This window comes from Camelina sativa, chromosome 2, assembly GCF_030686135.1.
Source record: "Camelina sativa cultivar CO46 ecotype springtype chromosome 2, ASM3068613v1".
Classification (NCBI taxonomy): domain Eukaryota; kingdom Viridiplantae; phylum Streptophyta; class Magnoliopsida; order Brassicales; family Brassicaceae; genus Camelina; species Camelina sativa.
The window spans coordinates 28,218,686-28,234,454 of NC_141881.1; the positions used below are offsets into that span (position 1 = coordinate 28,218,686).

Sequence of the window (15,769 nt, forward strand, 5' to 3'; positions counted from 1 at the left end):
ATACAGTATATAAAACTTTTACAATGGAGGAGAGCAAAACGATGGTTAAACGTAAATTTACATGGTGAGTGGATCGGCCGGTGATTTTTTTTTTTTTTCTTTTCTTTCTAGTGTTTCTATGGCTATCTTATTTCCAACCAATGGCTTGTGGTATGGCAGGTCCATGACGCGAATACTTTACGTCACATACTCATATCGTGTCCGCGGCTCTTGCAGCGTTCATATACATAAGGCTACATAAGATCCCCTTGAACGACGACCAAAATATATATGGAGGTCTTTTGGCATTCTTATACGTCAATTGCGCTTTTGCCGGACCCGCGGCACCCCCAGAAGATGGAGAAGCCGGTTTCTTCTTTGTTGAATGCATGAGTCATGGCTTTGGGATTGTTGTCATCGTCTTACTCCTCTATTGTATCTCTCCCACTCTCTGTGTCGGATTACCCTCTTCCATTGTGTTCATGGCCCTTTGCTGTGGCTGTCTATGTTCCGTAGACTTTGACGACGACGACTTGCAAGCAAACCAAAGTTGCATACCAGTCTAGCCAGGCTGCAGACTCAAGAAATTAGGCTTGCAGTTCTTGTTCGGTTTCAAGTAATTAGTAGCTCTCTTCGGACCTCCTCATAATCGATTTGAACTTTTGAAGTATATCCTCACTTCTGCAGCCGTACATATCCTCTGCATCATGTCACCTATTTTAAAAACATCAACAAAACGTACAAATCTTACTTTATTTCTTACTGTATATATTTTATCAATGAAACTAGCTAGGGGATGCATAAATATATATACCTTTTGTGGATTTACCACATGCATTTAAGAAATCTGTCTTTTTAGAGAAATTAAAAGCTTCGTTATAATCTTCTTTTCTACAACAGAAACAAACAAAAAAAAAACATTATTTCAATAGAAACTAACAAATTGGTAATGACAATTGCGACATTTTTAGAAACTAACACATTGGTAATGCAGAAACCGAGTTCTCATTTAATGTCATCCTCAAAAACTTAGGTGAGGTTCGATATTTTGTCGAAGACGAATTGGTTATAGAGACGATTAGCCGCGGGATTATCTAAGCTTCTATCTTCTTGACAGATGAAGATAAGAATGGTGGCACTACTTGATGATGAAGAAGTTGGTTCCAATTCAGCGCAAGGAGCTGGTTCCCCTGTCATGATTGATGCTATGTCTTAATTTTTGCCTATAAACTCTCATACTATGTCAAATTATAGGTGTCGAAATAACTTGATTTATTCATTCACAACGAACTCCTAGAAGCAAGATCCCAAACTTGTCAACATATAACTTAAATCCTTATCCTAAGAGATTTACATATATATATCCCTCAATAAAATTAAAAGAGAAAACATATTTGAAATCCTACTTCGATCGAGTTTGGAATAAGATGTTGAACGTAAATAATATATATCTATATATATATATATATATATATAATACAAGGACTGGCTAACAATTGTGTGGTTAATAAAGTTTTTACAATACTCGTCATTATGGTGGAGAGCAAAACGATGGCTAAACCTAAAAGTATATGGTGAGTGGATCGATCGGTGAATTTTTATTCTTTCTTGTGTTTGTATGGCTATTTTATTTCCAACATAATGGCTTGATTGCATATGTTTTTATGGTATGGCAGGTCCATGAAGCGAATACTTTACGTCATCATCATGCACATACTCATCTTGCCGGCCGGTATTGCAGCGTTCATGTACATAAGGCAAAACAAGATCCGAAGCGACACCCAAAATTAGGTGGGCAAGTTATATAGCATTCTTATACGTCTATAGCGCTTTTCTCGGGCCAGGGGCACCCCCAGAAGATCTTGAATTCGGTTTCTTCTTTGTTGAATGCGTGAGTCATGGCTTTGGGATTGCTGTCATCATCATACTCCTCTATTGTATCTCTCCCAAACTCGCTCTTTGTGTTGGATTACCCTCTTCCATTGTGTTAATGGCCCTTTGCTGTGGCTGTCTATGTTCCCTAGACTTGAGCCACTTGGACGACGACGACTTGCAAGCAAACCAAAGTCGCATACCAGTCTAGTCTAGACTTCTTTTATGGTCACCCGTTTTAGTCTTTGGTCAAAATTGTAGACAAAATTGCATAATTGATCTATTCCGGTTTAATTATCGGTTTAGTTCGGTTTAGAAGGATTGTTAATTATTGTCGTTGAAAATTCAACTAACTTGTTTTGGTCACTCTGTCTCTCTCTCTCTCTCTCTCTCTGGTCACGAAACCCCCAAATCCAATTTTCAGATAATTAGGGTTTTTATTTGTTTGTTCAATTTCTCTGATGAAACTGAGAAGAAGAAGAAGAAGAAGAAGAATCTCACATTAGGGTTTCCTCAGTGTTGGCAAATTCTGAGGGTTTTCTCATCTCTCATTCCCATGTTGACCTCTCCTTGCTCTTCTTCGTCTCTCCTTTGCCATCGCCCAGCTCTATCTGTTTCGCGTTCTAAGTTTAGGGTTCCTTGTCGAACTGTCTTCTCTCCTGCTCTTACCCAGATTTCCCCTTTAACTGCTGCTTCTTCACTTTCTAATAAATCCGCAAAGCACGTACGTCTTCTTGTTTCTTTTCTCTGTTTCTCCAAATCAAGTTTGAAACTTTGAATTTGATAACTAGTACAGAAATGGTTGTTTATGAAATTGTGGAATTGGGTTTTTTTATTTTGGGGTTTAGTAGTATATTGTGATTAAGATATGTGTAAATGAGAAGAGCTGCTTTATAGTAAGAAGACTATATTTGTGTTGATGCAGATGAAGAAGAGTTTATCTCCAATGTATTAAAACTTGTTGGTGCTGTTTTGCTGCAGAAATGGAAGATTTTTTGCTTTAGAAATGAGGATTCTGCTCCTGAGAATCCGGAGCAATTCGTGCCTGAGGAAATAGTTAAGCCAGATCAAGATTCTCCATGTACAGATAAAACAGATTTGAAGGCAACTCTTCAAAAGGTAAAAGGTTATCCCAACTGTCACTGGATACTTGTATTTTTTGAAGATAAAACTACTTTTTCTTTAGTCTCGGTTTTAGTATGACAAATTAATTATGATATTAGGGTCTAGACTGTAGAGACTACATCAGAAAAATCTCATCTTTTGGATCAAACTGTGTTCTGTACTGTATTGTCCATCATCAACTGGTTTTTGGTTTACTAGTGTAATCATGAAATGAATTTGAGGGTTCTTTTGCGCTGGAAATGTGCCATAGAAATTGATAATATTCTAAAAAGCTCTCTTTTTTTACTCTTATGTAATGGGCAAAATTGCAAATAAGGAAACTCCGACAAAGGCTTATCGACCTTTTGTTTTAAAACATTATCTTGGGTCTAAAAACACTTTGTTTTGTTGGATTTCAGGCTGCAGATGCAGTTTTGAAGGCCATTGGGACTCGTTGGAAAGTACCATGGACTGTTGAGACCATTGTGCAGGTACCTACTTCTTAATGTTACTCAACCTCTTTTGTATTGCCATATTAAATTTACACTTTACACAAGAACAGTAATGAAAGCTATCTACTAGAATGTTACAATCCGAGTTTATATGAATGAGTGGAGTATTGCCTATATTGAGTCTGTGTAAGACAATAGATTTTGAAAGCAGAGACATTTAAATGTGGGCAAATATCCTTGATCTATATAAACTGTGGACTACACGTCTTACCTCTTTAGCCTGTATTGATTAGATATAGGTTGTTGAAACGAGATCACTTCAAGCTATATATTAGTATTATAGATGCCTTGGTTCATAGAGAAGATGCAATACAAACTATGAGAAATGAGTTATATACCAAAGGCCAAAGCTTTCAATTTCACCTGTTGCGTCCAGATTATTTCCTTGGTTAATTTTACAGTTATAAGTTGTGACCCTAACATAATTTTTTGCAGGTAATGCTTCTGTGGGTAGCTGCTTTCTGGTTCATTGGTTCATGGATGATCCCATTCATGGCTCATATATCAGGTTTCCACAAAGAATCCCTAACATTTAGAGGCCAAGCTTTGTTCAGTCTGGTAACTGATGTAACAGAAGGCCTTGCCGGGATTGCTATCCTCCACCGTTGTCTCTCCATGTTCCGTCCTCTTGCAAGCGATTGGTTCCGCTTTAGCCTCAAAGGAAACTGGCAACTAGATGTTATCATAGGCTGTTTCATGTTCCCATTCGTTAACCGTCTATCCCAATTAAACCTCAACCTTTTGCCACTCCCACCGACCTCAAGTCCGGTATCTCTCTCAAGTGTCGAGCAGTCGATAATGGCTAGAGACCCTGTGGCAATGGCACTGTATGCGGTTGTGGTATCGATTTGTGCACCGGTTTGGGAAGAGATAGTGTTCAGAGGGTTCTTGTTACCGTCTCTGACTAGGTACATGCCAGTTTGGTGTGCGATTCTTGTGAGTTCAGTTGCGTTTGCTCTGGCGCATTTCAATGTGCAGAGGATGTTGCCATTGGTGTTCCTTGGAGTGGTTTTGGGTTTGATATTCGCACGATCAAGGAACTTGTTACCGTCAATGCTGTTGCATAGCTTGTGGAATGGCTTTGTATTCATAGAATTGATGCGATGAGGATGAACAATGTCTATGTTTTAGGTGTTTTCTTTATTCTTCTTGTAATTGATTCATGTTATGATTTTAGCAATTCTTTTTTTTTTTCCTTCTTAATAAATGGACAGTTCAATTGTACAAAGAGATACGGGAAAATAGTCAAAAGGAAACTACTAATTTTCTTCTTAATAATAAGCTTGTAAACATCGAAACTAAACGGAACACCAAAAAGCCCAAAACAGATCAAGTCTTCAATATCATTCTTGAGATCACACCGTTCATGTCTTGAGTTTCCTGATTTCTTTCCTGAGTTTTGTTATCCGAGTCTTTATCATTTCCACAGTCTCAAGTTTCTTCTCATCTTCTTTAAAATCTTCTAAAGCCCTTTTTACGATAGCATTAGCAGTCTCTCTCATGTTTTGCAAGCCTTTCTGGTATAAAACTTTTGCTTCACCCCGAACCTTGTTCATTCTTCTAGTGCGGAGTCCTAAAAACTCACCATGCAGGCGCATGAAAATTTCCAACTCTTCCTTTATGGTGACAGGCTGTGAAACTTCCCTTTGTTGCAGAACCATCGCTTTTTCAGCTCTCTTTTTCTCTTCATCACAAGGCTGAGATGCTTCAGCTATAGTTGTAAATAGAAGTGGTTAGACAGACAAAACTAAATAAAGAACACAGAACAATTCAGTGAAACTTCTATTTACAACAATCTCTCTCAACAACCTCCTAGAAATTATTTCTTCAGATGTTTCAGCTACAATGTATATGTAAAAATAGAAGTTGTTTAGGGATCTAATTTAAAATAATTCTACCCTAATCTCTCTCTCTCTCTCTGCCGTGTTAAACATTCAGTGAAAACTTCTATTTACAACAATCTCTCTCAACTTTCCTAGGTCAATCTCTCTCAACCTCTTAGAAATTAGAAAACTTACTTGCAATAGTCAACTTCTGAGCTTCTGCCTGAAGAAGTGAAACTTCTCTTTGCTGCGGATCCATTGCTTCTGTTGTTTCTTCCCTTACGCTCTCTTTTTCTCTTCTGTTGTAGTTGAATTACGGTTTTTTACACCTCGTTCCTTTTCAAGTAAAAACAAATTTTACTTTTCCTTCTTTCTTTGTAACATATTTTACTTAATTCTTTTTTCCTTTTTTTTTTTCCTAATATTTCGATTAGTGTTTAGTTATCTATTTATTTTATAAAAAAAATATATAATTGTCATTGTTTGAGCCGGGTCGCGGTCGTTCGTATTAAATTTATGTTTTGTCCGTGTTCCATTAAAAATTGCTTCTCCAATGGGTTAGACCAAATAAGGGGATCAAACCATAATTATAATTGAAAATAATGCAAAATCAAAAATCTAGACACTCACAAAAATGTCTTGTTTTTACATAGTTTTTTTTTTTCTGTAACAATGTGAAGAACAAAAAAAAGTATATATAGGAATTAATTTGGAAACTTTATCTCAATCAAAATAAAACTTTACCGCAAAAGCGGTCAAAGAAAAAATAAAGAAAGCCCACGAAACATTGAGTCCAGCGACACCGCTTTCGGGCTTTTATTAGTATTATAGATGCCTTGGTTCATAAAGAAGATGCAAAACATACGGTAGTGAGTTCCAAAGCTTTCAATTTCACCTGTGATTATTTGTTGTGGCCTTAGTTACCATTAACTTTTTCAGATTATGATTCCGTGGGTAGTTGCTTTCTGGTTCATTGATGATCCCATTCTTGGCTCATATATCAAGTTTCAGTTGCCAGTTTGGTATGCTATTCTTGTGTGTTCATGAGTTGCGTTTGCTCTGACGCATTTCAATGTTCAGAGGATGTTGCCATTGGTGTTCCTTGGAGTGGTTTTGGGTTTGATATTCGCAAGATCAAGGAACTTGTTGTGGCCGTCAATGCTGTTGCATAGCTTGTGGAATGGCTTTGTATTCATGGAATTGATGCGATGACGTCTATCTTTTGTAGGTGTCTAATTTCTTCTTGTAATTGATTCATGTTATGATTTTAGCATCTTCTTTTTTTTTTCAATAAATGGACAGTTCAATTGTACAAAGATAGAAGAACAAAAAAAAATGGTCAAAAGGAAACTACCAATTTTACTACTTTAGAATGTTAAATGATTGTTCAAAATATAATTAAACTAGTTTTTCAACTATTGATTATTAGACTAAGCTTTCATCTTGATGGATATGGATCAAATGACACGAATACCACACACACGATATACACAAGAAGTGCATGTCTGTAAAGTCTTACGACTTTCTCAATTAAGGTGGTAATATGAATTATGTTATCCGTCTCTTGACCTCAATTAAGGCCAATTAATCCTTCTTCGACCTTTAAATTCCGTTGCTAATACTGACAAACAAAATCCATTATTATTGGCTTTTTACTTTTTTAAAAATATATACTTTCCACTTACTTATCGTTAATTAAATAGCATTGCCAAATCTTCTTCCTCTTTACTATATATAAATAAATCCGCAGAAAGTTTATATTGATAAGTTGATAACAGACTTACACATTGCTCAAGAACTTACTTATATTATTATTCTTTAAAGAACCTTTTAATCCCTTGTTAATCACTTTTGTTTCGTAATGGAAGATTTCAGTAACTTGGTCTTTTCCCTGTTGTTCCGAGGCAAATATTTAGTATTGATTAATAATATTCACACCAAACACCACACTTTGGATATATACAATAGAAGTTACATATGGCTGCAGCTTATCTATTTATTTATTTTCATATTCCCCTTGTTCAAGAAGAGAATGCTACCATATCTATCGTTTTTTTATTAACTTTGAAAGAGATGCATTTGAACATATATATAACTCCTCACGATCACTGGGAATGACTAATTCTGACAGCCGAAGCCATCGCCGTCATATCAGACAGATTTGGTCAACATGATTTCAGGGTCAAGCCTCCGATCAATGTGTAATACAATATGGACATATGGTTATATAGGCTGGTTGGTTGGTTAACTAAAAAATACCCACTCACATATAAATATTACAAAGTCGAATAATCTTTCTTCCTCTACTCTCATAAAGTTGCCTAGATCGATATTTCGAGATAGTGACCAAAAGTTATAAATAGTTAATTGATTGTACTCTCATTTGGCTGCTTATGAATGTCTATATATATATTTCTGAAAATATAAATTTTATTCATCTTTTCCACAAAATATCTGAGTCGGTTAATTTTATTTAGACAAAGTTAGGTTATAGATCTCATAAGAGAATCTTAACTCATAAGAAGAAAAAAAAAACTGCTAGTTTTAGGGTAAGTAAACTTCCAAAAAAAATTAGTTTCACTTCTAGATAAAGGTACATCCACTGTTTAGAAAAAAAAAAAGAACACACTAAAAATATACAAAATTAAAATATTAGTCTAAACTAAAATGTCTTTTTCATTTTTGACTTGAGAATGATACATGATATATGTGTGTGTTTTAGTATAAGTAACAGAATTTGTATCAAAGACACGTAACATAGTATTTATATTAATTGACTTGATAAAATTTGTATCTTCGTTTGCATATTTAAATACGACAAAAAATAAAGAAATTGGTAGCTAATGCTTTGGTTATTATAACAAGATGTGATAGCCTCTTTGGCACTAGGCTGTTCAAACATATAACTTTATTATATATATCAGGGAAAAAAAACATTAATATTTCTTTGAAAAGGGGAAGAATTCAACAGAGAAAATGAAACGATGAAGATCAAGTCAAATGGAAATGAAGATAAAGTCTGCTAATTAGCAGTCTTTGTGATCTCATCAATATATCTAATAGATATTTAGTAACTCTTATTTGTGTTTGCGTATCTAGCTATATTATATGAAACAAATGTTGAAGTCGACACATATACATATTTTATCACTTTGCAAGTTTAGAAAATATCACTACTATAAACTTTTTTGTTAAGATTTTTTAAAAAAAAACTTTGCGCCGGATGTTAATGGAAAAAACTATTCTCATGCAACGTTCTAAAAACTAAAAAGTAGTGGAAAAGATATGTGGAATTGTGGATTTCTTTTTCTTTTTCTTTTTTGGTAAAAAGGAATTGTGGATATTAGCATTCTAGACATATTATACAAAAAGACCCAACTAAGTACTCTATTCTCAATCCATGTGTATTACATACAATTCAAGAAAAAAAAAATTAGTTGGAAACATTTCCGATATATATGTCGTACCAAACTTTTATAAGCAGCTAAATGAATGGAACCAGAGGTTAACAGGTTGTGAAATGGTCATCTCTATACTACTAACAATTTGGCATTAAAAATATCTTATATTGTACAGGCAAAAGTGGTCAATTTGAATACTAAAATTTATGATGGGCGTAACAATATAGAAGAATCTAGTTCGCCATTTGCAACCAAACCATGAAAAGATCGTAGAAAAGAATTTCAGCTGTGTTATAAATTGACCTGCTTATATGCATGCTAACAAAAAAAATTTTCTTTCACATGTATGTATTCAAAGTAATTGAAATTCTACCTAATGCTTTTTAAAGTGTTTTCCGACAAAATACAACAACAGCAAAAAGAACTTATGTGCGAGTTTTAAAATGAATATAACATTTTTTTATGTTCCAACGTGCAAAAAAAAAAAAAAAAAAAGACTCCCTTTTGTGAATGTTTAGCGACCTTTGTAACTTAGCGTTAGTGGTGGGGTCTCCATAAAGCGCAGTCATATATCGGCCATAAGCGTGACCAATTGATATAAGTTAAAATGTTCAAAAGAACTTTTACAATTATAGATCTCTCTTTACGAAAATATTAAAATTTGAACCTACCAGTGCGACACCAGACATTTTTAATTAACCTAAATCGTCATCGATCATACTGTTGAACCGACGAATCTTGAAGTGCTAAAGGGAAACTTGAGTGAAGAAGAATGGACGTATTAGCTAGCATGAGGAATGACGACGAAACACAAATCATTATCACCCCTCCATTTTGAACAAGAAACTTTGATTTGGACAATATAAATATATAATGGTCCATATACAATAACGATATGTATGTACATTGTTTGAGATGGATATATTGCGGGGACATGATTTTGATCACTAGTGAGTGGCCGAACTTTTCAATGAAACTATTTGAATGGGATCAGTGGCCAAACGTTCTTTCTAAGTTACTCGATGAAGCATACATCCATGACTTTTATAGTTTTCTTTCTTTTTATAGACAATATACATATACTACATATGTTGGGCAATAAGTTGGGAAAAAAAAAGAACAAGCAAATGAAACTCCGGTTACAAAGCAAAAGAAAGAATATACAAATAATTGACAGGGTCCATTACTAGTAAACACGTTCATGGATGTAATGTTTGTTGTACTCTGACCCATTCTTGTCCTTTTCTGTCTTTTTCTTTCCTTATGACACAGTCAGCTCTGTCCTTGTTCTGCCACGATAGTTACAATTTTATCCCCGTCTTGAGTCTCGTCTAATGGGTCCACAGGATGGCCTTTCAAATGCGATCAAGAAGGCCCATGAAACTTTTTGTTTGACTTCCCTAAAACACCCTTAGATCTAGGACCTGGTACAACTCGCTGTTCACGTAATTTACGTTATAGATAAGGGTGAATTTCGTCATTTGAGTCGGAAAATCATTATTGTCCCAGGAAGACTAAAAAAAAGTCAAGACAGTTAAGATTAAATGACGAATATGAATCTTGTGGTTGAATAATTCAGTTAAATTCGTTATATATTTTTTTAATGTTTAGAAAATATAAATAATTATATATATATATATATATTGTTTGTAAAAGTTACAAATTTTTCATTTTAACGATGATAAAAGAAATTGAAACAAAAATGATAAAAGACAAAACAACTTCAGATTACTAGTTTTAAACTAAAAAGTGTATTTGTGGGTCATCTTATTACCAGTTCCTAAATTTAATCACATATTTTGTGGGTCATGTTAATGTCAAATTGTGTCAATGTGTTTTCATCTTTTAAGGAAAAACTTGGATTTTTAGACTAGAGTAAAAATATCTCACGAAACCTACCATATTTAATGCATGCAATTTAATATTTAGCCAAAAAAAATGTTGTTCAGCAAGTTCGTATTCGTCGTACGACTCCTTTCATTTCCAACAAATTAAAGTAAAGATAAATTTCTCAAACAGATTATTATTCAATTTTTTATGTGAACACATAAATTTTGAATTGAGTTTTTTTCTTTTACACGAACTGATATCATAAACTTAAATTCAATAGTAACAACTATTATTATTTTTTAAAAGAAAATTAAGACATTATAGTAGTACTTTTTCTCCTAAGAAATTATAGATCCTAATAAAATGTTGACAAAGACCGGATCAAATGGGGTCGGCAAAATACTTGGTTATATTTTAATTATAAAAAAAAACACTTGGTTATATAAAATTAAAAACTCCTTCTAACCGAAATCTTAACGATACAAACAGAAACAAAATAAGAAAAAAAAATCTTTATAAAAAAAACCACTAAAATTATAAATCCTTTATTATAATTAATTTTAAAGTTAGCTACACTTTAATTTTTATTATATTAACAAGATGTTACTAGTTAGGTGTAATTTTAAATCTTATTAAGGAAAATATATATCGATTTGGATTATACATCACAAGGGGTATAAATTGAATAAAAAGACAAAGTTAGGTGTAACTTTTTGAAGGAAAAGAAAAATACAGGTTAAGTAAAATACAAAATACACAATTTTTTTTTAATTTTCGTCTGTAATGGAAACGAGAGAGAGAGAGAGAAGGGGAGGGGAAGGTGGCTTTAAAGAGGGAGACTCGTGTAGGCTTAACTGAAGCGATGCGTGGAACAAAGCTGACACAAAATGGCCACAACAACAACAACCAAAACACACATCTTCTTCTTCTTCTTCTTCTTCCTCTTCTTATAACAACAATACATATATACATTCTTAATCTCTTCTGATTCTAAAATAAAAAAACCCTAATTTTTTGACACGCTTTCTCTAATTACTCCTTCCCATAAACAGGTACACGCTTTTCTCTTTTTTTTTTTCTGCATTCCCAAATTTGTCTCCTTCACTGCATGTTATATTACCATAAATATCTAATTCGAGATTCGTTTTAATGTTTTTTGTATATAAAGTATAGAGTAGTACAGATCAAAACATGGCGGAGACGACGAAGGTGATGTATATAGTGGTGGTCGACGGTACGGATACGGAGACGGCGGTGGAAGAAGATGAGAGCGGGACTTGGAAAGATTCGTTTAGGTATACGCGTCCTGTTTTACAGAGTACTCTTCAGCTCATGGGTTGCAAAGCCCGTCACGCCTTCAAGGTCCCTTCATCTCTCACCATCCCCAAATTTCTCACCTTTTTTTTTTTTTTAATGATGATTTGTTTCTTCACACATCGCTTTCACTAGATTTACGATTCTTCATCATTAAGATTTTTTTTTTGTCGTTTAGTAGTTTGGGATCCCTTATTATTTTTGGATTAACGAACTGGCTTATTTCTGGAACAGTAGTGATGTGTCTGAATTTGATGAATAGGACTAAGCACTTTTGTCTGAAATTTCGTGTTTTTTTTTGGCATTACTGTGTCCGACCGACATGGTCTATTCTCAAGTCTTATTAATTTGAATGTGAATGATTCTCAATTAATTATTGTCAGGGATACACTAAAGCATGATTTTTGATCCGTGTGTTACTTTTTCTAATTTGGATTTTTGTTTCCCTGGCTTTTACTGATCATGAGCTGCTTAAAAAATCTTGTAAAGGTAATGATTTTGTTTAAAACAAAAGACAAAAGTTTCAATGTTTGTGGTGGTCCTGATTCATGGCTGTTCTCTTTTGTTAAAAAAGATTCTGATGTTCTGTTTTTTTTTTATGTGTGTGTTGTGTGTGCAGATCAGTCGAAGGGTATTTGAGTTAATAAGAAGTGAGGGATCTTTAATCCTTTCACCTTCCCATGGGAAATGCTCTGTTTTTGACAAGACAAGTGATGATGTTGCTACTTCAGCAGTTAACAGTTTGGCTACTGATGATGATGATAAGAGTAAAAGTAAGCCTTTTGAGATGTATAAAAGGCGAACTACCGTTGTTGTCTCGAGGGAGATATTCGTTAACGTTGTCTGTGATGCTCTGGCTGAATATAAGTATGTTGGTCATGACCAAAGGGCAGACTTGATTCTGGCCTGCAGGTAAATATCTTATCTTTAGGAACATATCTGTTGTTAAGAACCGTAGTCAGCTTTTTTTCTCTACTGAATTGAAATTAGAAGTTATGGTGAGCTTACTCTTAAACCTATGCCTATATATGTGTTCAGTTTCATCCTTCTTAGCTACCTCATATGTTCTATCTTGTAACCGCACCACCTCATTTGATCTTTTTCATTTTCTACAGAATCAGAGAGAGGAAAGAATCTGTGACTGTTCTGCTGTGCGGCACCAGTGGCTGTGGCAAATCCACACTCTCTGCACTTCTGGTATTACTCATCACTTTTATTTAATAACCTTACAGTGCTGGATCTCAAGTTATTAGCTTAGGTACTGTTTCATTTGTTTTTTTAACTGACATTACAATGCTTGATCTCTTTTCTTCTTGTAGGGAAGTAGACTTGGAATTACAACAGTAGTCTCAACCGACTCAATCCGTCACATGATGAGGAGTTTTGTTGATGAAAAGCAGAATCCTTTGCTGTGGGCTTCAACTTACCATGCTGGAGAGTACCTTGACCCTGTGGCAGTTGCCGAGTCAAAAGCCAAAAAAAGAAGAGCCAAGAAATTGGACGACACTGAGGACGAAAAAGTGAATGCCTCTGAAGGTGTAAAGGCTAATAATAATACTCAACAGACTGATGCTGTATCAAAATCAACCACCCCAGTGTTGTTAAGTCCCAAACAAATGGCTGTAGAAGGATTTAAGGCTCAAAGTGAAATGGTTATTGACAATCTCGATAGGCTCATTACCGCATGGGAAGAAAGGAAAGAGTCTGTTGTTGTTGAAGGTGTCCACTTAAGCCTTAACTTTGTGGTAAGCCCCCAATTTGTTCTCTTCTACACATTTTGTTTTGAAAGTTTAGTTCTAACTTCTTCCTTGCTTGCAGATGGGACTGATGAAAAAGCATCCTTCGATAGTTCCATTCATGGTTTACATCGCAAACGAGGAGAAACACTTGGAAAGATTTGCAGTTAGAGCCAAGTATATGACGCTTGACCCGGAGAAAAACAAGTATGTGAAATATATACGTAACATTAGAACAATACAGGACTACCTCTGTAAACGAGCTGACAAGCATCTCGTTCCCAAGATAAACAATACCAATGTCGACAAGAGTGTGGCTGCGATCCACGCAACAGTGTTTAGTTGCCTGCGTAGAAGAGAAGCAGGAGAGCAGCTCTATGATGCTACAACTAATACTGTCTCAGTGATCGACGATGAGTATAGGAACCAGTGTACAGCCAATTCATTGAGTTCCAAAGGAATGTTTCAGCTGATTCAAAGAAAAGGATCTTCTAGGCATCTAATGGCTCTTCTCAACACTGATGGCACTTTTGCAAGAACTTGGCCGGTTAGTGGTAAGGTTGATGAGAGCGGGAAGCCAATCTTTTGTAATCAGATGATGGAGGAAAATGGAATGGAGCACCCGGTTTATGGATACTTACAGAAAGCAGAACCGGTGAATCTTCAGTTTGGTCTGTTTGGGATCAGTGCTTGGCCTAGTGATGGAGCTACGAGCCGTGCCGGGAGTGTAGATGACTCTAGAGCTGACGTAGCTGAAACTAGCAGTCGGTATTACTCTTCTTGCTGCAGTTCGCCTAGGATGTCTGAAGGAACTTCTAAAGAGGTACTACTCTAAAACTGTTTTCTCTTATGTCATTCCTTTGTGGAAGGTTGTTTGATGATTCTGTATCTTCTTCTCTGTTAATGTCGTTCAGCTTAAGGAGGATCAGTCTGTGAATGGGAGCGATGAAGAAATCGAGGATGATCCTCCCGAGCCAGATACTGATTTTAGCGATGACGATAACGATAACAAGCGAGACCATGAAGAGGTAATTAAACTCTTTGTAATGATCTAATGAGTGGTGACCAGGTCCCTCGGTTGATCTAATGAGTCTTGCTGTAATCTCTCTGCAGGTGGGATCAGTTGATGAGCAGTCGACAAAATCAGATGAGGAGTACGATGATCTTGCAATGGAAGACAAAAGCTACTGGACAGATGAAGAGGAAGAGTCACGAGATACGGTTGCGGTAATGTCTGAAAAAAACCACAAGCCGGCAACAAAAGACGACAAGTACATACAAAACTTAGACCTTTTCCTGCGGACTGCGAACCAGCAGCTGGTCGAGAGACTCTGGTCGGGTAAAGAAAAGATGAGGAAACGTTCTCTAAGCATCTCGGCCCTTGGAAAACATGGGTCGGGTTTGGGTGATCCGATTCTCATGGGTGCCCCATGAGATCCTTTACTTTGCTTTGCTTACTAGTACATTCCTTAGTTTGTTATTTCTGGTTTAGTCTTTAGTTTTAAGTCTTTTTATGTGTGACCAGACAAGTACTGTGTGTGACTGTGTGTATAGTCTTAACTTGCACAAATTTATATAGTGCGTTTTTCTTCTATTATAACTTATAAGTTTTAGATTCTTGACTTGCACAAATAACCAGTTTTAGATGAGGAAACGTTCTCTAAGCATCTCGGCCCTTGGAAAACATGGGTCGGGTTTGGGTGATCCGATTCTCATGGGTGCCCCATGAGATCCTTTACTTTGCTTTGCTTACTAGTACATTCCTTAGTTTGTTATTTCTGGTTTAGTCTTTAGTTTTAAGTCTTTTTATGTGTGACCAGACAAGTACTGTGTGTGACTGTATAGTCTTAACTTGCACAAATTTATATAGTGCGTTTTTCTTCTATTATAACTTATAAGTTTTAGATTTTTGACTTGCACAAATAACAGTGTTCTAAAAAGCGCTATGCGCTTGCTATGCGGTAGACAAACGCCTAGCACCTAGCCGTATATGCGGGTGCCTAAGTGGAATCTAGGCGGGTGATATATTTTAGATATATGAATATATATTTATATAAAATTAATATATATATAGGATGAAAACTTATGCACTTTAATTTTAGAAAAACATAAAACAAAAATATAGTATTAAATATTAAATTCAATAAATTCTTATCTATCAAAATAGTTTAGAATATATATTAATCTCACATTTTAAA

The 15,769-nt window shown here is 35.2% G+C and overlaps 3 protein-coding genes across 5 annotated transcripts; 2 read left to right on the forward strand and 1 right to left on the reverse strand.

Moving 5' to 3' along the window:
* Positions 1-2,108: 2,108 nt before the first annotated feature.
* Positions 2,109-4,695, forward strand: LOC104738203 (uncharacterized). The gene is made up of 4 exons (XM_010458416.3): positions 2,109-2,575; positions 2,833-2,970; positions 3,375-3,446; positions 3,903-4,695. Exons 1-4 carry the CDS (start codon positions 2,408-2,410, stop codon positions 4,572-4,574), a joined length of 1,050 nt encoding a protein of 349 aa, XP_010456718.1. The 5' UTR covers positions 2,109-2,407; the 3' UTR covers positions 4,575-4,695.
* Positions 4,639-5,615, reverse strand: LOC104756733 (uncharacterized). The gene is made up of 2 exons (XM_010479366.2): positions 5,486-5,615; positions 4,639-5,178 (listed from the first exon to the last, which is right to left on the reverse strand). Exons 1-2 carry the CDS (start codon positions 5,547-5,549, stop codon positions 4,832-4,834), a joined length of 411 nt encoding a protein of 136 aa, XP_010477668.1. The 5' UTR covers positions 5,550-5,615; the 3' UTR covers positions 4,639-4,831.
* Positions 5,616-11,213: 5,598 nt separating this feature from the next.
* LOC104738212 (P-loop NTPase domain-containing protein LPA1 homolog 1-like) lies at positions 11,214-15,165 on the forward strand. 3 transcript variants are annotated; one of them, XM_010458422.3, is made up of 8 exons: positions 11,214-11,573; positions 11,690-11,883; positions 12,455-12,747; positions 12,951-13,032; positions 13,155-13,580; positions 13,654-14,394; positions 14,486-14,599; positions 14,685-15,165. In XM_010458422.3, the coding sequence occupies exons 2-8, from the start codon at positions 11,713-11,715 to the stop codon at positions 15,003-15,005; spliced, it is 2,148 nt and encodes a 715-aa protein (XP_010456724.1). In that variant the 5' UTR covers positions 11,214-11,573; positions 11,690-11,712; the 3' UTR covers positions 15,006-15,165. The 3 variants fall into 3 exon arrangements, with proteins under 3 accessions (XP_010456724.1, XP_010456731.1, XP_087347280.1); XM_010458429.3 differs by having other exon boundaries at positions 11,280-11,573; positions 11,695-11,883; XM_087491154.1 differs by having other exon boundaries at positions 11,378-11,573; positions 12,460-12,747.
* The last annotated feature ends 604 nt before the right edge of the window (positions 15,166-15,769 follow it).